At 40.3% G+C, this 24,334-nt stretch overlaps 1 protein-coding gene across 1 annotated transcript in view; it reads left to right on the plus strand.

Moving 5' to 3' along the window:
• Positions 1–1,924: 1,924 nt before the first annotated feature.
• The window catches only part of galnt18a (UDP-N-acetyl-alpha-D-galactosamine:polypeptide N-acetylgalactosaminyltransferase 18a), a 149,489-nt gene continuing 127,079 nt past the window's right edge, over positions 1,925–24,334 (plus strand). Inside the window, exon 1 of the mRNA XM_069686514.1 lies at positions 1,925–2,187. Coding sequence (XP_069542615.1) covers positions 1,944–2,187 — 244 coding nt within the window. The 5' untranslated portion in view covers positions 1,925–1,943. The remainder of the gene's footprint in view (positions 2,188–24,334) is intronic.

Consider the following 24,334-nt stretch of genomic DNA (forward strand, 5'->3'; position numbering starts at 1 on the left):
CACATCTGTCAACCCACCCCCCCCTTAAGCCCATAAGAAAATAATAAAATTTGATTCAAAATTAAATAAAAATAAAGGCTCTTAAAATTAAAAATATACACTGCAACATTGAGTAGCAGCTGTATTGAGGTAATGCAAATTTAAACATGATGAGCAGAGTTAGTGCAAAAACAGTACGGTGCAAATGTGCGTAAAGATTTATAACCATCAATAAGTGAGCATTAAATTGTCATAATGCTTTAAGTCCTGGTGTAAATTCACTTTTCAGTCTGGAGTCTTGGAGTTGTACAGTCTTATGGCCAGGGGGACAAAAGAGTTCCTGAGTCTGTCTGTGGAGCAGGACTGGGACAGCAGTCTGCTGCTGAACACGCTCCTCTGCGAGGATGGTGGGCCTCAAACTGTGTACAACAACCCCCATATACAAACAGCATCATATTCCGTATGCTCTTACCCTAAAACACAGTCACTAAATTTTTGTCTTAATGAATTATTTAAATGAAACAAAGGTCAACCAACTTCAGCCGGTTTAAGATTGTTTTAGGGTTCAAAAAATGTATCTCATGCTTCACATTTGGATCCGTTTTGAGTCAGAATGAGGGAGAAGAAAGATGGAAGTCAGACAGACAGACTGACAAATAGACGGACAGTCAGTTGGACAAGATTGAAAGCTGCACGGAGCAGAGAGCCTTAATATTTCAGATCTTATGCATTATTTATACTCTCGGCGAGTCGGCTGAATCTGCCAGAGTGCTCTTGGGTGAATGGAGAGTTTTCGATTCACCACCACGTGTGTGTACGTGTGTATCTGCGCAAGTGTGTGTGTGTGTGTGTGTGTGTGTATGTGATTGGTGAAGCAGTGGATGAAAGACAAAGATGAAAGCAGCAGCCCAGAGGCTCTAACTGCGAGATCCATCTGTTGGTGGAGTGAAGCTCTGAAGTTACTTTAGCTCACAGGTAGGCACTCTAGGTGGCCAGCGATAAGATGTGTGAGAATGTGTGTGTTCATAAGAAATCAAGGAGGCGGGAAAGAGACGCAGATGAGAGGCATCTTCCAGCGAAGTCATGAAGTACACACTTATTTACTCAGATGCTCGCACACACACACACCTAGGGACTGTACAGAAAATATAGTGGTGTGAAAAGGAGCTAAAACTTCAATTTAAAAAAAAAAATCACTTTTAAAAAACAAGACGCCGCAGCATTCTTATGTTTCTTTGACGGCCACACTGTAAGTCCAAGTAAAGACTCTCCCTTGCTCTCTCAAAAAGGTCACACTTTCCCTTTGGCACAAGAAAAAAGAAAATACATGCCTCAGCTGTAATAGCTAACTTTGCTCCAGTTCATACACGTGCTGTACATCTGCCCCCCCCCCACAGCTGAATCTAGAGTCTGAAAACACACTCACAAAACTGCACACATCTCATACGATCCACACTTTACATAAACGCACCTGTTTCATTTCAATTACCTCAGCGCGCCTATCACTCACTGTCTGGGTCGTTGTACTTCGGCTTCCATGGATTGCCCCCCTCCCCTCCTCACTCCACTGTGTACTCCCGCTGTGAGGGGGCCGGCAGAGCCGAGCAGAGCCCGCCTCCTCCCTCCTATTGGACTGAATGAGGACTTCAGGCTGGCGGGGGGTTGCAGCGCTGCATCTGACAGCTTTGCAACGGCTGAGCTCAGCTTGACTCGCCGGCTGCTCAGCGGGGATTCTCGTTCTTGGTATTATTATCAGAAATATTGTTATTACGGCAGGAAAGGATTTGAAGCCTCAGCCTCAGGATTCAGCAATGCCTCAGCCGGGACATGAGAGCGCAGAGGCGGACTGACTCCACAGTATCGCATCGCTGTAGTTTCATTTGGACACATTTCTCGAGTGCGTCTTCTCCTCATCCACCTGCCTGCGCGCGTCGGGAACAAGAAGCCCATGGAGGGATGTCGTGATGCTGTGCACAAGGAGAACTAAAACTTTGGTGTCGACATGTGTGATCCTGAGCGGCATGACCAACATCGTGTGTCTCCTGTACGTCGGCTGGATCACAAACTATGTGGCCAACGGGGGTCCCAAAGTTGCGGAGAGCGGCGGCGAGGCGGAGAGAAAGTTGGAGGAGGACGGTAAAGGGGAAACACTGAGGATTATCGAGAGGCTGGACCGGCTGGAGAGCGTCGTCAACGAGCACATCAAAGGTCAGCACAGCGGCGCGTTTTTCTGCTCAAAGTTTGGAGCAACATTACACCAGATACAATCTGAACCAGCCACCGTAAGAGTTCTTTTTAGTTCAGTTAACACAGTGTGTATCACCAACACCTTAACATGAACTCTCTTTGGAAATATTATACATATTGAAGTTGTTGTTTTTTTTGTAAACAGCCAATAATTTTGCCCAGTCGACTTTCAAAAAAAGGCAACAATTTGAATTATTAGGTAAATCTTAACAAGGAAAAAAACAGCGTATCTATAAAAGTGAGTTTTGGTTTTATATAATATTTTTATCAGAATATTTTATCTTGTCACTTAAAGACTTTTGTGATGAGCAATAACTCTATTTTGTCTACTTCATCTTTAAACCAGATAGAATAGTTACAGCACTGCAGTGAATCTGAGATTAAAGGTGATCTGAGAGAAACTTTCCTCCCTTTAAACAGATTATGCGAAAACCAATGTGCAGTGTCAAATTCTGAGACCAATATTCTTATTCAGATAAAGAAATGTTCAATATTAAGTTCACTACAACAGTTTTAGAAATCACGTTTTTTTTTTTTTTTTACAGGAGTGTCATGGGATTGTTTTAGAGGACTATTGTGCTCTGAAGAAACTGGCTCCACAGGAAGCAGTTTGACATACGATAAACTGCCTCAAGTGATGCCACTCGATTCAGTGCGGGTTTATATGAATGAAAACAAACTAGGGGTTGTGGAGTTTGACAGGACTGAGCTTACCAGACCTCTGTAGTCTGCTCCTCATCTCTGCTTGAGGCGAGCGTTTGCCTAAGGCCAAGTTAGCCGCTACTAACATAACACACCATAATCTCCAGGCTGTCATGGGTCGTACTGCATTGTGGGTAGAGGCACCATGTTTTTTAAAAGAAAAGTGAGGAGGGAAAAAGACAACGCATATTGTTCTACAGCATCAACTTTCATACATTTTTCTTTCAAAAGCATTATGTGAGTGAAGCTTCAATGATAAATCATCCAAATTAATTATTATTATAGATTCTTTTTCTGTTAATCGGTTACTGTATTCAACTGTAATCAACTCTACACTCAGGTTCGCTGGTCGCTCACTCCAGCGTATACACTTAAACTCCTGGGAGTGAAAGGACTGCAGTACAGAAGAGCCACAAAAAACATCCTGGAGTCGGGGACTGATAAACCCTGGCTGGGTCGCCCGGGTGAGGGAGTCTGATGATCTAAGACCCGAAACACCCAATGACCCTGGGACTCATCACTGAGCATGTGTCCAAGTGGCACCAGCAGGTGCACATGTAGAACTAGAAGTAGTACTCACTTGAATGATTCCTTAAGAGTTCATTTTTACAAAATAAAAGGTGGCACAGGGACACACGAGTTACGATATGAGCAGCTCTGGTTGTTGCTGTACTTGGATACTACCAACGTGAGTAGAGCATCCACTCCTTTGATAATAAGTGTCCCATTTTAATGCAAGATTTGCATCATTGCCCCATTTATAGCCCTCTCTGGCCAGATCTTAAAGTCCAACCTAAATTCAGAAACCAGATTAGGTCATTTGTCTAACAACAATATTCAGGTCAGAGTGGCCAAACTTTTCCACCTCAGTCACGACGAGCAGAGATCTTCCTCCAGACACCAGGTTAGCACTTGTGTGGCTCTGTTTACTATCAGTGGGAGAGGTTGGTTTAGTTCATTGTTAAAATGTTGCAGTGATACACACACCCACACATGACTAACAGTATACCCCCCGAGAACATGTTTTAATTATCCTCCTCAGAGCTGTACATCAGTGAGTCAACACACATTAAGAAGTGGGACAAACTCTTCCTCTATCTGTGCTAAATGGGACCGTACACGACTCACTAACAGAGCGGAGGAATTAGGAGAAATATGCTTTCTGTCGCAGAGCTGAGGTGATGGAGTGGTTTCCATTGAGAGCTCCTCTCTAATAGAGAATGCCTTTGCTTGGACAGATAAGGCTGGAATCTATCACTGGGGCAGAGAAGGAAGGTTTCAGACGAGCTTGCTGGGAACGTGCTGCTAATCAGAAAGACTGGATTAATACTGTTTTGATAGAGAAAACATCATTTCTGATGCAGAGATACATTACTGCTGACACAGCCACAGATATAAGTATTTCACTAACAGTACATGGGATTTGGGAATGTTTTTAACTTTGAACATAGATTAAAAATAAGATTAGGCTCTTTAATTATATATTCCAACCCAATAAATCTTGAAACATCTTTTTCTTTTGCCAGTTGTGGCTGGGCTTCATGTTTTCTTTTGCTGGAAAAACTTGTTGTGATATTACTTTTATGTTCCTGAATTACTGCGGATTATGTTACATATGAATGCACCTTCTCACTGCCTCTCTGGATACTGTATACCACAGAGCATTGAGGATCATAACAAATCTTAAGGCTCTAACTCATCATTGCTCCCTGTCTGCTCGAGTCGGCTGGCCTGCATTGTCCACCCGTAGACGAATCACTGGCATGTCTTTATTTATAAATCAATTATTAACTTGCTTCCCTCTTACTTGTGTGATTTCATTCATCTTTTTGCTATCTGTCCCCAAAGTGCGTCTTGAAATGGGGAAAAGGGGTTTTATGTGTGCTGCTCCTGCAGCTTGGAGTCTGCTGCAGGAGGATTTGGGTCTGGTGGAGCTGATCTCTTTAAATCTTGTTAAAAGTAGATTCAAGGTGTTGTAGGAAGATGCATCAGGTTGTAGATGCTTTGAATAATGACATTCTGTTAAGTGACCCAGGACACTACCTGTTGACCTGTATTTGTAATTGTTATGTTATATGTCTGTAGCTTTGTTAAAATGTGCTGCTGCCTGTCTTGGACTGGAAACTCTTGTGATAGAAATCTTTAATCTCAGTAGTTCAATACATTTAAATAAATAAATAAAATATTTTCAGTATTTAAACACTCAACTAATGATACAAAATAAATAAATGAAGGGAGTGCTGCACTGGGTCAAAAACCTGGTGTAAATGATCTTGTAGTGAAAAATAAAAAGTAAAAAACCAGGTGCTCTTCAAGGACAGGGCAGGTAATGAATAGACACAAAGAAATGACTGTGCAGCTTATTGACAGTATAGTTAACAGACATCCGAGGCAGTCTGATATTAAATAAAAATCTTCATTGAATCATGTATAAGTCTACGCGTTTCAACTCAGCAGTCTCTTCACCAGGACAGAAATTGAAAGTGCTGACAGGTGCATCAATTTAAACATGATCAGGTCATGTGACACAGGCCGCATGGTGTGAATTTCATATTCTCAGAAGTAAGTAAACATAACGAGTGAGAAGGCAAGTTATCAAAATGAAACTGACTTCTTGATAAAAAAGAAAACATGAAGTGAAACACAATATGACATCTATAAAGGTAAAGGTCAACCTAACAACCGTAAAGAATAAAGGTGAATTTGGTTTCAAACCTATTGAAAGAGAAGAGTCACCAGTAAGCCGCTGCTGATGCTTCACAATACTCATTAAGAAATACTTAAGCAGCAGTTTATACAAAGTCATTTTAATATATGCAAATCAATGGACATTTCATTCATCAAACAGACAGCAGGGTATTTGCTTGCATGTACTTAATTAAACCCCTCTTCCTAATGAATTTAAGTTTCTCTATGTGCTGAGCATTGCTGCACTTGAATGCCACTGCAAATGAATGAACAAGATTGTGATTTCAGAAACTTCTAGTACCTGCGTTCTTATATACAATCAGTGCATCAGTTGCTCAGGTAATAAAAGGACAAAGAATCTGTGTGCAAAGCCAGCTGTTAGGTCAGAGTGCCCAACTTCAACTCTGTTTCCACTCTTCATAGGTATTGTAAAGTTGTATTGTCCCACTGATTTAGAAACAGTTTCTTAAAAGTGGGAAATGATGAATAGAAACATTATCTTGTTCATTGTGAAAAAGGATGAGAAGCAAATTTAAAAATATGCAACTTTTTCACACACCTGTATGAGCTGATTAGCGATCATCTGTATTTTCTAATGCCACATTTCTGAACCTCTAACCGTTCAAAGAGCAGCTCGTCTGTGCAGAAAGATGTTTGATAAAAAGCACTCTCATTATTAACATGGACAATGGTAGACTGATGGTTAACTGAACTGTTCAGAAGCACTAATAGAATCTGCATAGGCTGCGGGGTTACAGCGGGTGAGTAAATTTAGCCGCCGGAGTGTTTGGCACACTCCTCCCCTTCACTCTGCTCAGTCCTCGGAGCTGGTGCCAGATTACATTATCAGCCAGAGGGTGATGTGTTTATGTGTTTATGCTTTGTCACTGATACAAAAAGACCAGACTGCAGAACTGACTTGCAGGATAATACAGCGTTAGGTAGGCAGCACAGAAAATATCAAGTGTACTTCCATTTGAATACGTTTTTTTTTCCTCCACTAGAATTCAACTGGAGGCTCTCAAGCACTGAATGTTCCTGTACTTCTAACATAATAACTCGTTTGGCTCTTTATTCTGAGTGCCTAATACTTGTGAAAAAAATACATCATTATATAGTAACACTAAGACACTATAGATAGATAGATAGATAGATAGATAGATAGATAGATAGATAAAAATGCTGCTGTAAATTATAAACCACCAAGCTTCTGTTGTTTCAACTTATTTTAAGACATAATTGATATCAAAAATAGCTAGTTAAGTTATAGTAAATAGCGTGTTACTTTGATAAAAAGCAGAAGTTTGTTGGTTGATTTAAAGTAACTATATTGGCTTGTATATCAAACAACTCTGATTATAGTGCCACTTTCTTTTCCAAGACATGTTTTTTGAACGTCTGATTAGTCCTTTTGGGGAATAAATCCTGAGATATTTGAAGTCCAAAGAAAAGAGAGTTGTTATCCTTGAAGCCTTTTCACTTGTCAAAGTGAAGAATGATGTGCTTCAGCTAAACATCTGTTTAGAGCCCCTGAAAGAAATTGAACAGTGAAGACTTTCGAAGACTCCTCTTAGCCCGTTAAGGAATTTGTTTCTCTACAGCTCGTAACAAAATCTCTCAGAAACGATCACAGGTTGAACTAGTCTTTAAACATATTTCTAAGTGCGAGCTAGCTTAGCAGAATTGAAGCTACAATGGACCTGTATCTCAAACTGTTGGCAGTAGCCCATGTGACACTGACTAATGTCTGTTGTAATTACTTATTATATCGTCCTGAAATATAATCGGACCCCAGAGCAGAATTTCCTAAAGAAAAAATGTTTTGGCAGTGGTGTTAGCAAGCTAACATTTACAGTACATATTAACTGAATTATATTCCAAACACTTTTATGTATTTGTCATTTTATATTCGATTATTTTTATGCATATGTTTCTTAATGTCTTATTGCACATGTCTCTGTATGGAATATCATGTCCAAATTCCATTTCAGGGTGGATTTGTCATTGAGCTAGCTAAGCAGAATGAGGAGTCCTGGCTCTGCTGAAGGTGTCAGGTGGCTCGTCTGACTGGTGCCATGTTACGTTGCTTCTGTGCTGAGGCAGAGGCTTAGTGAGGGAGAGATTTAGGTTATGAAACAGTGCATATTTCAACACATTTGTTTGCAGCCAATCATTTCCGTACTGCAGGGCTGCTTAGATGTGCATTGATTAAGCGCATGAGAATAATTATTATTTGGACACAAAACAGATTCTTGGCCACAGTTATTACTTTCTGTCAGTCTTGCATGCCTTAAGATAATCTGCTTCCTCACACGCGATGTTGTTTTTCATTCTGTGTTCTGCATTGTTTGTTTCTTTCCTGCCAAGTGCGAGTCTTATTTTTAGTAGTCTCTTTATGAGTCAAATGCATGTTGATCTATGTTGACAGCATGCTGAAGAGGAGGAGTGTACAGGGTGGAGGTTGGACTTCTGAGACTCGGTGTGTTTGTGTGTGCATCACAGTGTAAGTTGCATGTGTGAATTGTCATCAAAGACGCGTGCCAATGGTTGGAGATCTGATGTGGATGTCAGTGCCTGCCTAAAGAGCCTATGTGAAGAGAATATATTGTCTGCATGGCTGCTATGACACTGAAAAACACACAGGTGCACAGGAACACTTGTCCTGAGAAATCAATCCTTTTCCCCCTGCCAGCTGCACTTTACGATGTCTGAGGATAATACAAAATAATGCAGGTATAGCAAGGGAAGAGAAAAAAAACCTTGATGCAGGTGGACATTCAAAACTGCTGGATCATCCCCAGAGATACAGGGCTTACATATTAAATCAGGTTTGACTTCACTTCCTGTTAATGTTAAAAACCTGCCCTCCCTCGCTTGCATCTCCACGCGCATACCACTGAAATTCAAAGAAAAGGTGCCAAAGGTCCGTGATAGTTTTCCAATTCACTTTTATATTCTTGTTTTCATCAGCCAGGTTGAGGAGGTGTAATGCTCATATTAACAGAAGTGTCACTTTCTACAGATTGAAGCTTGATGACTTTGTTGCACCTCCTCCATGCGGTTGCATTGCTCTTATCCTTGACAGCAGTATGCTGATGATTAAGTCATGTTTCAGGGGATCTCACTGTCACTAGATGTTTGAAGATTGTGGGGTTGGATCCAAAATTAACTTCTTGTCCCATTTGCCAAGAACAGATGATGTGAAAACGTGACTGAACAAATATATTTCAATTAAACTTTTACACCTCTCTGTAATAAAGTATCCCAACACTGCTAACTCTCACACTTTTGGCTTGAAACATTGGCTTAAAGATTCTGACCAAACTAGAGTAGAAGATCTCCCTATTTTTGACTCAAAAACTCAAAGTTCTTCTGATGTGGCATTATGATCCTAAAGTAGTCTTATTTACCTAATTGCTTTTCTGCACAGCATTCAGGTTAGCTGGTGCAGACCATTACAAGTTTATGTTATATATTTCCTTTGAACTGAGCCGCCGCTCTGAGTCCAGCGCCATCAAAGCTGTTGGTACAGCCAGTCCAAGCATTGTTATTTCTGAAGAATCACCATTTTTTTTGGCATGCTGAGTAGATTTGTACTGAGTTTTTTGTTAAATTGCTTTAATGCTATGATATTTGCAGAAAAGGCCCTACTGCAAGAATAGACCTAATCACTTAAATAAAAAAAGGCCACAGGTTATTGGCCTAATAGTGAAAACACTGTTATTTATACCAGTGGTTCCCAACCTTTTTTCCTTGGAGCTCACCCTGCTTGTATCTAAGAAAGACTGAGCCCCCCTAGCCTGTGCACACATACACCAAAACAGTAAAGTGATTCATTTCAAATCTTAAATGGCAAAAATTGGCACCAATCAGCCTAAAAGTCTTGTCGTTTTAGTTTATCAAACTTATCTTCAGTTATTATAATAAACACCCCTTTTAGTGCAATTTAAATATGTGGATGTAGGCATTTCTCCATGCATCTGTGTGCATACATATGTATGTATGGATGAATATATTCTTTTAATAGTTGAACAGACTTTTGATTATCAAGTAAGTGTTTTTTTAATGATTTATTTAACGTGCAAATCTAAACTTGACAATCTCAGTGCAGACAAAGCCTCACGCAACCCCAGCGATCTCCGGCGCCCCCCTACTCACCCTTAAGGTTATCAATCACAATTCATTTATTTTAACGTGAGCCTCTGCACTGCCTGCTGTCCGTGAGAGCTGGCTATCAAATCTTGCTGCTTAGGATCCTTCACTTCTTATTGAAAAGGATACTAAGGCAGCTGCACCCATTCTGCTGTATTTTGTGTTTTCTTCCTGCCCTCAGGCTGCATGAAACCACCGCCTCCTTTGTTAAGATAGATAGTCTAGACTCCAACCATGACCTTAGCCCCACCTTGACCATCTGTTTTCTAAAGTGTTTATTGGGCAGAGCATTATTGGGTGATACACAGAGAAGGGCCTGTTGTATGGGAGGCACAGTTCAGTCAAAAATTGAAGTGTAATACTTCTTGTGATACTTCACCTTTACAGACAGGTATGCATATTTTTTAGAGTGATACATTAAAGTCTGTGATGCAATAACTGTTGTTCAGCAAAAATCCCGAGATGTGTATAAGCCTAAGTCACAGTAAGAGTGAAAGAGTTTAAGATATAAGATACAAGATGGATCATGCTGTGCGCCACATCACTTTCATCAGACAGGAAACCGACAGGGCAGACTACTCTTTTTTTCTCATAACCAAACCATCCAGCGCTGTGCTGTACGTGCAGTTCTTCATGAGGAACTTCACATAAGACTGGAGGCTGAGATGGAATCCGACAGGAGTTTGTGTCTGTGCTGCACGGAGAAGAAAGACGCTCTGTTGACTCTGTTCAGGTTGATTTTCCAAGGACATGGCTCAGAACTGTTAGCATCGTGTTCAAATGAAACTTTTCTGTCTGAAACAATGTGAGGAAGTAAGGTTGAGGTCTGTAGCTGCTGAATGTTCTTATAAAAAATATAATATCATACTGTCATACAATGTCACTCTCACAAGGAAGTTCAACATCAACTCAGTTCTTCATTCTTTCACAACAGCATCACTTATTTAATCAGTCGAGATATGATCAATTTGCTCACTTTAGATACTTATTCATCATCTTTTATTTGGGCCAATCAAAAACTATTCCTGCTTTTTTAGATTTTTATAAAAAGTCAAATAATACCTAACGGTTTTTAGGGATTTCTTTTAATCTTTAATTGTATGTATTTATGCACAGACACAAACAAGTAGTACCATTATTTTTGGGCTGTTGAAAGTTTTTTTCTTGCATGTAAAATGATCAGAAACTTATCAGTATGAACCACTATCAGCCTCTTGGCATTTTGGCTCAGTAGACTCATTTTGCACCTCACCACATGTTTTATCACTTTAAAAAATACATGAAATTTAAAACGCGTGGTGGTTGCAGCTGGTACAGCACAGATAACAACACTTTTTTACCTATTCAAACTCTTAATTGCCACACTGAGTTCCTCTTCTGATTGTGTCAAAGCTCATTTCAGCCAACTGCATTCCAAACAGGTTTTCTGAGATTTAACTTTTAAAAGTTCATTTACCCGCTCCAGCTAGTGTGCGAGTGCAACTGAGCCATCCTCACGTTGTGTAGAAAGCTGCAAAAATCCACATTTATCTGTCTTGCTTGGTTGGTCACATCAGCTCGGTGTGTTAGAGCAAAAGTTTCCTGCTCACAATGTCTGAAATCTGTCTCCACTTAAGGTGTTAATCTGTATTCATGGAGTCAGCGTGGCAAAATAAAACTGTTGAACGCAATTGTTAAACTAATTAGATCAATAAAGTGAAAGAGCAGCTTTACGCCTGATTTTAGCTCCACGATGCCTTTTTCACACACTCAGAAAAATGCATTGAAATACAGAACGCTGCAATTTAATCCATAAAGCTGTCAAAACTAGCACTGAAACCATTTACTTTTAACTCATGCATTACTGTGATCCAATTACTGTTGAATGCTTCCAATCTCCTCTCCAATAGAGTAACTTATGTAATAGGTTTCTATGAACTGTGTGATCTCCAGAGGTGGTTTTAAAACCTGAATTTTGATGTATAAAGGCAAGTATTGCATTTAGACAATGGCTTTGACGCACGTCTTATTCTTCAGGATCACAGATTTTATTATTTCTTATTTTATTTCTTATAATTTATAATGTTGCACTTTTAGGCAGCATGTTGAATCTCAGTAACTATCTCTGCAATGTTATGAATTTCAATGAATCAGAATCTCAGTAAGTTTTGTCTACCAAAACTAGACTACAATTACTGATCAAATTAAACTAAAAGATGTAGACTAACACCTAATGAAAATCAGATACCAGAATGAATGCTGAAAGAGTTAGTAAAAGTGTGTATAAGAATATGTGTCTCTTTAAAGCAATACATATACAGTGCTTAATTGTCTTTCCTCTATTTCTACATTGTAAACAGAACGTGAATTACCGGTACATGCTGTATTTCAGTATTCTGAGCTTCTTGTAGTATAACAGTGGCTCATTTTAAAGTATGTTTAATACATTACAGTGTGACAAGGCAAGTCATGTTGCATAACACATTCATCTGCATTAACAGAATTCACATCCCATCAATCCAGCTTTTTAAAATGTCTCCACTCTTAAGTTGTAACAAGTACACATTACACACCTAACACGTACATAGTAAGTGCAGTTACTCTGGTGGGGAATGCAAAGCAGGCCTCTGAGCTCTTTGATGGTCCTGTTTGAGCTGCGAGCAGAATGCTTCATTAAAGGAGGTGACGGTGCTCACGGCGGTCAATAAACACCCTGCCACTTTTCACAAATGAACACACACCCACAGGAGAGTCATAATGGACTCAACCATCACCACAGGGACTCTGTGAAGTGGTGTGTGGGTCTGACCTGACATACATGTGCAGACTGAAATATGCACACAGACACACGAGACATGACAAACGAACACGGAGATCTCTTCCAAATCCCGAATGCAGGAAAGTGCAAGCTGCTAATTCAGCCACTCATGCATACACTTGTCTCATCCCATAAGCAGGCAGTGTGTAAGGAGGTGTGTGTGTGCCGTGTTCTCCTGTGCATCTTTGTAAAACGAAGTGCTTTAAATCTGTGTGTTTGTGTTCACACACACAAGTTCTCCTCCAGCCTGCATAACCCAGATGTCATCGTTTGCAGGAGATGACTTTCGCACGCTGGAGCCTGTTCACATTTCACACACGATGTGTCCAACATGGAATCTAACACTTAGTGAAGTTGCCACTGTCACTCACTGTCTTCAAAATACCAGGGCAGATTTCCCTGGGGCTGCATTATGACACCACAGGGAGGCTTTCCTAGGTGCTGCCCAACAGCTAAATTCCTCCAGTGAGGCTTGGGGAAGAGTACAGCATGGTGTAATAAAGTTGTCATCTGGGAGCTGCAGGACACTTCAGGCATCAGGTCTTTACTTAAAGTAGCCAAGCGTGTCTAAAGCAAGGATTGGTTAAAGCAAAATAAAAATGGATGTCAAGATTGTAGTGGAGAGTGAAGCATGAAGCGTCAATGCCATTTTGTAAATTTATCTTGCAGAAGACTTATTGCTTAGTTGCTTTATGGTGCTGATAAGTGTGAAGCGCTTGCAAAGAATTACCACCCGCTTTCTTCATTTCCTCTCTGCTCCATGGGCTGTTTCAGCATCTGTTTGGTTCTTATTAAAGCTCTGATACACCCACTGTCACTCACTAGTTCATGAACATAATGGAGCATTTAGCAGCAAAAGGGACAAACATATCCCTTCACAGTTGGTACAGACGAAACAGAGCTAAAAGAAGAGAGAATCATGTTTTCACCAAAGTGCAAAATATATGAAGAGACTTAGTGATTTGTAATGCCACGTTTGTTAATATTTCAAGACTTATATTGACTGCTAGCTAAACATGTTCTTTATTCTTCTCCATTTCCCCCACCTGTTGCTCTTTGACACAGAGTGTCAGAAGCAATGTGCATCAAATGCCTACAAGAGATAAAACAACAGGAATCCACTCATAAAAACATTGTTCCATAGTTCTTATCCACAGGGTACCTTTAAGTGTGCACTCAAGCTTGTTAGATTGTTCTGGTATTTTGAGTGCAGTGTCATGGAAGATTATCTGACACAGATTTCCTATTTAGAGTCACACATGTACCTTTGATGTGCAACATGGTCTCTCTCATTTGCCAAGCGACTGACTCTGTGGAGGCCCTTCTCTCGGTTCCTTGCCCCTGCTTAGCAATGAGAGTAAAAAAATGAGCCATAATCATTCTGAACTGTTGCAGTCCACTCATTATTGGGTCAGAGAGCCAACTGTAGATTTTGTCCTTGAATTACCACTTTGGAAACTCTCTGCCTCTCCACCCCACCATATACATTGCGGAGTTCAATGCTGTTTATGTTGGGCCTCCTGCTTCCATGTGCTCTCTTTTCGCCTTGCACAAGCTGTGGCTCAGACCCAGCCCGTTCACCCAGCCCTTCGAGCCAGGTTTGTCTGATTTGCTGACTCCTCTTACCTGCTTTGATGTAACATGTCAGGGGCTTGAGGCTTGCTGCAGATGTGGACAATAAAGTGACTATAATATTTTTAGTGGTAAGTATTTCTTCCAGCTCTACTCTCCACATCCATTACTGTTGAAGATGTGTGCCTTATTAGATAAAATGTGATATGCTATAAGTTAAACACATTACGCAGAATTGAACAGCTGTCCACTCTCTGTAGATCACAGAGATCCCCCTGGAAACCAGAGAGTCCTTTGCCCTCTGCCGTACGGGTATCACACTTCATTAAGTTACACACGTTTTAAAATTAATGGTATTCCAGTCACAAGCTACATTTCTGTTCTGTTAGACGTGGATCTTTTTTATCCACTGCACCCTGCTGTCCCTAATACTACAGTTACTGTTTTTCCTTTTTGCTAATATCATCAGAGATTCACTTTCAGTTCCCCAGACTGTAGCTGTGCCTTCACTGCTGCTGCCCTGCAGCTAAATACCAGCTGCCCGCTCATAGGGAGAACCTTCACACACAGTCAGATTTCCCTCAACGCTGGGATAAAGACATCACAGAGAGTCAAGGGACACGAAGGCAACTTTCTGAGCGCTAACTATTGTTGTCCAAGTAACACTCTCAGAAACTTTGTGAAATGTACCCCGATACTTTTCTCAAAGCTCCGTCTACTTTTTGACATTTCAGCTCTGTCTTTGCAGAATTTATTTCATTTCACCTTTGGTGAACTTTAACCTGTGACTCTGGAACATTGCCCAGACATTTAGACAGTGCTATTGTAGCTCATAAGCTGTGTATTATCCGTTTTTATTAAAACCAAAAGAGCAATGAGGCAGAGTTAAGGGTAGAAAAGGAATAAGCAACCAAACTATTTATGGAATGAAAAAAATACACTCTGGTGAACAAAATGGCAGTGACAAGGAGCCCAGAACAGAAAGAAGCTTGGAGAGCTATTGTGGCTCACTCGCACTACCAAGTCCTTGTTGGCTGGCTGTGATCATAGTTGTATCCTTTCTTTATTAAAATGGAAAACTTTAGATCTCCTCCAACTAAAGAAGTCTGGCTTCACATATCAGCAACCAGATGAAGTGGCAGCATGAAACTTTAGAGTGAAATCCAGAACCTGAGCAGCAGTGACTCAGTGCTCCATCGGAGGTGCAGTGTTGCAGGGAGACGGCAAAGATAATGTGACAAACTCTCTGCTACTTTTTTCAAGATTTATTTTGTAAAGAGTTCACTTTTATGTTTCTCAAACAACAGGGGTCTATTGGACATAAAATAAACCATGACTCAAGTCCTCCCCTGTTCACTGGTCACCTGCGGTGCCTGAATCTGAGACTGATGCCTCTCCCCTCGGGTTGTCCTGCAGAGAAAAAAGGGCTTTGCTGATACTTCTCTCTTACTTTAAGCTTTTGTTATCTCCGGGGAAAACTCCCATTGAAAAACTATTAACTGGTGTAGAGGCACAATCTATGAATTCTCCTTTTTTGTCTTTGTTTGCTAAAACAGCCTCACAGCTCTCCTGTCAGTGCTGTGGCACTTCCTTGGAAAACACTTAGAGTGAAGTCCAGGTTTCATTTGGTGGTGATCTGTCTGCAATGAGGAAATTGTTTGATTGTTAACTGGTTCTGCTCAATTTCAGTGAGGCATCTAACAGGGAGGGTCAAGAAACTGTTGAAATGGAGTGTAATCTGTCAGCTACTGCACAGCAAACGCACAAATTTCAGCTGACAAAACAAAACAATTCTGGACAATCAGGCCAAAAGCTATGGTAGTTTTGTAATTAAAAAATAATTCCCTGGATGTAGTTATCCTTACATCTGGATTTGATGTAAGCCTGAATGACAGTTATCACCAGTGGTGGACAAAGTACACAACTTCATTACTTGAGACAAAGTATAGATCTAATCCTGGTCAAATATTACTCCAATGCAAATGAAAGTTGCAAATTCTCAAATTCAAAGTCAAATTATTACTTAATTTAAAAGTTAAAGTACTGGAGTACTTGCTTTTCAAAATCCAATCCAATCCAACTTTATTTGTAAATCATTTTAAAACAACCACAGAGAGCCAAAGTGCTGTACAGAAGAAAAACATACATAAAATACTTATATATTTATAAGTATTCAAACTACTTTTTTTTTTTTAAATCTCAAAATGTATTTTCACAATGCATGAGTGCAGTCAAGAACACATGGGTGAAATGACACCCTTCTCTGCTGTAGCCATCATTATCAGCACTAAATGAATCGCCTGATCTCAGTGATGTTTGCTCTGCGTTTGCTCGACATTCAACCATGGAGACGCCCGAGATACAGGTACGGCAACACCACTTAGACAAACCAGACGCAGAACTACACAAAGACAGTCTTTCAAATGTTAGAAAAGAAAAGTACATAAAGTACATTTACTTTATTACTGTCCACCCCTGTCTATCAGTACTCCATCTCATCGATTCCCTGACTTGTTTGTGTTGGTTTTGGCCGTGTGGCTGGGGGGAAGTAAACTCAACCAACGGTGATATAAGCAGCAGATCTAGTGAATCTTCAGGCTGGGATGACTTTCAAATGGTGTGCAGACTCCGCCTACTCTGCAAACCGCAGGCTTACGCTTAAAGCACAAAGAGCATTGCAGTTCCAATTTCTTTAAAAAAATATTATCCCTGGATAATCAAACCATCCGTTAAAGGCAAACTGCCAATCATTTAACATATGTTAGTTTGCAGAATTGACGTGAAAAAAATAATGTATATTTCAATTATTGATCAATTAAATTGTTAATTTAAACCTTTTTTCTTTGGTTTTAATCAAGTATGTCATTAAAACTATCAAGAAGTAATGCTACTGAATGAAATGAAACATTTTAGCTATACTCACCACCCTAAGACCATCATATATGTAAATGTCAATGCCTGTATATCTGTGATAGTCTTATAGCTGCAGATAATCTCACCTGTCAGATGTACTGTGTGGCTCTATAAAGAGCCACTGTTGTGTGTAATAGCCACACCTGGGGCTGCAAGTAAGACTAATTGTCATGCTTTTTCTGTTCTTTTCCTTGATAAGTAATTCATTGTTTTTTCTATAAAGTGCCAGAAAGCATCAAACAAGCTCTTTACAGCTTCCCAGCGCCTGTCGCTGTCACTCAGTGTCTGTCATCCAGCAGACAGTAGCACCAGTCAGGTGTCTGCTGCTCAATCCCTTCAGGCTTAGTGTAAACTCCTCTGAAGGAGTGTGGACACAACTTCCTGATACTTTTGTTTTGTTATGTGGCTCTGCTGAAATGATAGTGGACTGATTGATTTGTTGTGATGCACTGCTGCCTGCCAGTCACAAAGCAGTTCTGGTGGTATGACGATGGCTTGTCGGAACACAGGATTTACCAGCGGAAGAATCTGTCTGTTTCACTTACCGTAACCTCAGGTCCCCTAAATCTGTCATGTTAGCTCTCACTGATATGATGCATGCTGACTGAAGCACAGATAGCAAAAAGATATAGACCTTACCCTCCAGCTAAATAGCTGTAGGTCACATGCAGGATCGCTTCCTGGTAGGGAAAGGTTCTCATTGAGATCATGGAAAAAACTACGAAATCCTTTGGATGTCTTGTTCTTAGTCTGCCGTTGCTCACAGTCGTGCAAGGTGTACAGAAACAAGCCAGGACTAATCTCTGCCCTGAGGCTTTTCTCCTCTCCATGATGAGACGACCAGACATTGCTGATCACACAGAAGCTTTGTGAGATAGGACTCATTTTTCTAATTGTTGATGTCTGCCTTATAAACTCTACCTGACATTTAGGTAAGACTATACGTATTCACATGGATCAAATCAGATGTTATATATATCAGTTTATGGGAGCAGTGATGGTGCCAGCATTTTTAACTGACTAAATCAAAAGGTTGTGTAAATATTGCTGTGTGCTCTGAAGCATCTGTAACACCCTGCAACAGTGTACTGAAGTATTGTTGAATACACTTCAGCACTGCAGTAACATGAAAAGTTATTTTTAGGTGGTGTGAAGAGCTGTAGGCCGAGCAGTAAAGTGTCTTTTCGACAGGCCAGCGACAGTCTGATGGCATCAGAAACTGTTTCTGTAACACGACGAATTGAGAATTTGAATTTGAAGATCGGAAAATACACAATGTAATGAGTTAATCAAACCTCAGGGTGCTCACCAGCTTTGCTTCGTTGGACTGAGGCAGGACGTTTTGAACTTGTTGGAGCTGCAGTGTAGAAGTCTCCCCCTACTTTTTTTTACTCCTTGATATTGTTCCTTTAGGTAGATTGGTCTGTCTGTTTATTAACAACCTAATGGATCTTCCAACTGCTCCGTTTCCTGCCACAGCAGACTTGTAGCAATGTTTTCGTATTCCCATATCTAAGCCATTACTTTACTATAGTAAATTTCAGTATTACTGCATAACAAAAATTACAAATATCAGACCTGAGTTGTAATAAAGTTTAGCTATTTGTTCTTATTACTCTCATTTTTATTGTTTTAGCATAGAAGTAGACCTACTTACTCGATTATTTGTTGTTGCTTACATGAGTTGATCATAGGAACGTACAATGTGCATACCTTTTTGAATATTATCTTTGAAAGAGGCTAAATATTGATTGTTTTTGCTTAATATATGAGAGAAATCTGAAGTATAACCTGATCTCATCCCACAGAGCTGTTCCACTGCTGCTCTCTGCCACTCTGTGTGGGTTTAATCCTCCCCCGAAGAGATAGCTGTAAGATTCAGCGCTCTGCACTACATGGCACAAATGCAAAATTCATTTTTTCCAGACTGAAGACACTCGACTTTTTTCTTGGGAAGATTATCTAAGATGTGAGCTAGCCACACACTGTCGCTCTTTGCCATCTGAGGCCTGGAGCAGCTTGCAATCCCCCAAAGGGAGTTCAGCAGCCCCTCCCTTCCTTCAGATCCTTGCAGCCTCTCTGTACTGTCAAGTTTCAAAGAAGCGTTTGATTATTGAACGCCTTTGGCCTGAAGGATATCCTACATCCCGATCTTTCAATGCACTGCTTCTATCTTTATAGTGACTTGGGCCTGAGCGTATTTAAGGAGGCTTAGGGTTCTTACAGCGGATAATTCTCTGCAGATTGAATTCAGAAGAGGACACACAGCAGTCGCTTGCTTATCAAAACAGCTTTTCCAGTTTGAATTTTAATGTCAACAACAAAAGTTACTCCCAAATATGGCTGGATAATCTACTTTTTATATAACATTATTGTATCAGTAATAATGCATTGTTTAAATAGATAATTTATTTATTGTTTAAGTTAAAGGCAGGAAAGAAGCTCACACAATTTGATTTCACACACAGATAGGAAGTGTCTGCTTAAAGTACAGTAATCATAAGAGGTGTGTATCTCACCCTCCCAGACAATTTAATACATAGTTTGGTACACAACACAATAAATTCATAATAGGGATGTGCATTTGGAGTTTTTTTGACCGATTAATAGCCGGTTAACTGACAAGATTAAAATGTACTTTTTGGATTGGATAAAAGTCTTTTTTAGAAAGAACAGCCGGAGACTGACAACAAGCTCTTCATCATGCGCGCTATTCTAATGCTGGCAGAAACACACACACACACATTATACTCAGACATAACTACCTGTGGCACCGACAATCGTGCTCACAGACATTAATACAATGTCCAGTGTCCATTTTACGCACGCACGAGAACATACAGCCATGTGATCCAGCAGCAACAATAAGTTAATAAACAATCACAGCCGACCTTTCTTTGATGGTCAGCACACTTTAATGAACATAAGATCCTGTCCGATCCTGACGACAGCATGTCTGGAGTTTCAAAAATTAATGAGTTACGCGACTGTGCCTCGTGTCGTTTCCACACCAGTCCTTAAGCCCTCTGGTGCGCAGTCTGTTGACTGCGAGACCCACCGCGGAGAATACCCGCTCAGACGGTACAGATGTCCTAGGAGCAGAGATATGCAACAAAGCCTTGTTTTTTCTGTTTTTTAAGTGTTTAGCAGCTCGTCGCTAACGACAACAAATTGTGTGTTTCCCAAATATATATGTATATTAAAAAAAGACAACATTTTATTCAACCATTTAACTGGTAGTGTTAACCAGTTAAAATTCTTAAAATTCTAAAATTCTTCAGTTAACCGGTTAAAGTGCAAATCCCTAATTCATAATGATACAACACACTGGGATTTAATGCTAATTAAATTTAATCAACATAAACGTCTATATTTGGGGCCCCAGGATTTTGTACTAGGCTCCTGAATGCAGCATACACGTTCAATCTAATTGAATTCAATGTTAGTTTCAGTGTAAAAATCATAAATCAGTAAAGCAGCTATAGAAATTGACTAAGTGAGCAAGTAAGAGGACAGCACACATAGAGACAGATTGTTTCTCGGGAACCATATACATTTGTTTTGTTCATGCTGATTTTATGCAGTATTTGGGTTGGATAAGTGTTTGGGTAAATCAGAATTTTCCAATATGTATCGATTTTTTTTAACACCACAGGCAATTATATGTGTGCCAACTTCATGTTCCCACAGTCTTATTCTATCTATATCATCAAAGTCACATACTCAAGGCCATAATGTTTCTTCAATGTATATATTCTGTTGGAAACATTATTCAGCCATTCATTTACACATGTATAATTTATCACAGGTAATCAAAACATCATTATAGATGTAATTTTGCATTCCTGTGTATGATCCATGGTAACCTGTGTTTAGTGCATCCACCTCAGGTTTTGACTCTCACTACTCCTCTGAAGTCCTTGGTGCCTTCAGGCTGTCCTGTTCCAATGTGAAAGGCTTTCGGTGCTACAAAGCAGCTGCCTCTCAGTCAGACAAACGTCAGACTGTCGGGACAGCGAGGCCAGGGAGCTCTTCAGTTCAGCCTTTACAGTATGTTTGGACTCAATACAGCCAGTATTTTCTTTAGAGAATCATTTTCCTGAACAGTTTCTGTGGTCCTGAGCACATCTGAGCCCAGACTGTTATTTCTACCCACAAGAGTTCCATGTCTACATGGTGCATCCTTTTTTAAAGAGGAAATACTAATAACCATGAAACTACAGAAACTCACTCATTTCATTACCAACAATAAGCTATGTGCAGACATGGAAACATTTTCTAATTAGTGCAATAATGAGCTAAATGAATAACCTCATTATCATTGCTGGTTATGTTCAGTACAGCATGGTGATTATAGAGGCATATTAGACAGCTTCAGCACTTCTTGTTTAAAAGGACAGAGAGAACAAATCAGCTAGCTTCTGTAGAGAGTCACTTTATCCGCTACGTTCAGACCTCAGTAGTTACAACAAATTCATTTCATTTTCCCCAAATCACAAATTTGGCTCAGAGGTTTTACAGTTTGTACATAACATGCAATCCTGTTAAGAAAAAAACTCAACAAAAAAGCATTTTACTGGGTTAAAATTAGAAAGCTCAGGTATCATTGGAGGCAAACCCTCTTCTGAGATGGACAGACATTTCATGTATGCAGACATGACAGAATTGGCAATTATATCTGCTATACACACAGAAGAGGGAAAAGACAACATTCAGTTAGGTGATTACTCTTTCATCAGTGCTGTGGTCACTCTGAATTGGATAAATGTTTTCCTTGGTTGAACTAACTCAGAGACCTTCCATAGCAGCAGAAACACATTTTATAATCTCAGTTTTCACCACAGTGAGGGGTTTGTTATGTCTGTAAGAAAACAATTAAAGATTATTATTATGTAATTCTCCTTTGTTGACCCTCTGGACTTGAGTGCCATCATTACCTAGACCATTCTCAGATCTGGAAAAGCTTATTCTTTTTTTTTTTAATGTCAAGCTGTTACCATCATTGTGGGAATACTGACTGCTGTATAGAAACTCTTACATGTTTGCCTGCCTCTCGCTGTTCGCCTCTTGTGGCATTGAGAAGGATTTACAAAATATATTACTATTACTATATTACATCCTGCAAAGTGCTGCATCTTGCTGCATTTCTTAACTTTTCTATCACAGGCTGACTTGTCATTTCAAGTGTGCCACTGTGACAAAAAAAGGTTGAAGTCGTAGTTAAATAATATTTCAACATACTGCACTCTCCCGGTCTGGGAGGAGAGAGAGTGCGCTGGCATATCGAGGCAAAACAACAACTGGTTATTTTTTATGAAACCTGATGTAGCTCTGTGTAACTCTCAGGTTTATAAAGTGTTTGAACTCAACTGAAGCCTGGAGTCTCTGTTAACATTGACCGACAGAGTGACAGCACTCTCATATCAAGGAGTACTCTGCAGGCTACATGCATTAGTGGATCTGTGTTTTGTATTTACATTTTTGACATGATATTGGTAGGGACAATTCAGTAGCAGCTGGATATTGACATGTTCTGAATAAAGTGCAGATCAAAACAGGTGGATGGAAAGTTTTTTGGAAGGCTTATAACATTTCATCAGCGCGACAGACAGAAGCTTTAATTAAAAATGTAATAGATTCACTCGGCCAGACTGAGACCAACCTGCAGGACGAATAAAGGTGACACAAAGTACAAACCCGTCCTAAGAACAGGACAGGGTGGGGCTTGCTCATTACTTATTAATTGTGATCAGTTGCAGCTCACTGTAATGTATTATGATATCTTAACAGCGGGTCTTTCCAGGGAGTGTGCTTGATTCTGCAGTAGCAAAAGTTTCCAGCCCCCCCCCCTCTCTGCTGAATTATGAATGATCTGAGCAAACCATTTGAGCGCACAGATTGCTCCGACTTTCACAGAAAAATGCACTTCTTGGACAGCGGGGATGATTGAATGTAATGGAACTGAAATGAAGCGAGGCGCAGCTATGTAAAGGCTATTGTTGCTGCAGCAACACCGCTCTGTGCTGCTTCACCCATTTCAGCCTGACTAGCCGTCAGTCACTTAAAGGGATACAATGCAATCTCTCTGCACACATGGATTTGGAATCACTGCAACATTGCAAGGTACGAGGTGTGGCCGTATGAGAGGAACATTTGATTTAAGGTGAAGTGAAATGTATTTCTCCTCAAGGTGAATCCCACACAGTAGGTCATAGCACAGCAGTCAATGGGTTTGATTACTTGGTGTTGATTGGCCACTTAAGAAAGCAGGATTTCACATATAAAATAAGCATTGAAACACGCATTCCAACCTGTTGAGAGTGATTGTGCTTATTTGCTGTGATAGCCACCCGCAGCAGTCTGAGGCAATGAAATGACAGCAGAGATTGCAGAAATATTTCAGCGATGGGAAATTGTCAGCAGCAATCATCGTCAAAATCACCGGGGCCTTTCAAATAGAATGATGAAAAGGAAGAGGAAGGAGAAGTGAAGAAGAGGAGAGAAAACACAAGGGACATCAGGAGGATAAACTGATTCAGGGAAACAGGGGTGCAAAGAGAAAGAAGGCTGTAGACACAGGAGTGGAAGGGTGTGTGTGTGGAGGATAGAGAGAACTAGTGTCTTGAATGTGTGTGTGTCAGAGTGATCGTGAAAGGAGATAAAGATAAAAAAGGGAGAATGGAGAAATTGAAAGAAAGAGAGAGTGAGAAAGAGTTTCAATCTGTCTCTGGAGAATTACCTTCCTTGTTGATGCTCGGGCTTGGAGATAATCAGGTGTTGCAATTCCACTTCCCAGAGGATCCCAAGAGCAGATTACAGAACAATAAGCCTATCTCTCTTTTCACATGGGCTCTCTCGCTCTCTCTCACACAAGCATACACACACACACACACACACACACACACACATATTCCCAAACACACTCCCACTCATACCCTTTCAAATCCGAGTAAACAGTGTTGTTTCCCCTCCTTTTGTCCATATTAATGTCTTAAAGTCCTTGGAGAGGATGGGGAAAAATTCTGTTTATATCTTTGTGTGTGTGTGTACGTGTGTGTGGGTGTGCGTTTGTGGATGCCATTCGATTGCTTATGTGAAACATGTGAGTGCACAACTGCAGCGCAGTTATGCATGTATGTGTGTATGAAGGTACGTGTTTGAAGCAGCAACAGGAGGAAGCAGTTGATCAGTGTTTTGTGTCCTCAGGGAGAAAAATCCTGCCTGCTCTGCTGCGAAGAACACACACACACACACACACACACATACACACACACACACACACGC

Source organism: Semicossyphus pulcher, unplaced genomic scaffold, assembly GCF_022749685.1.
Source record: "Semicossyphus pulcher isolate SPU_LCO1_2020_fin unplaced genomic scaffold, fSemPul1.0.p SCAF_8, whole genome shotgun sequence".
Taxonomy (NCBI): Eukaryota; Metazoa; Chordata; class Actinopteri; order Labriformes; family Labridae; genus Semicossyphus; species Semicossyphus pulcher.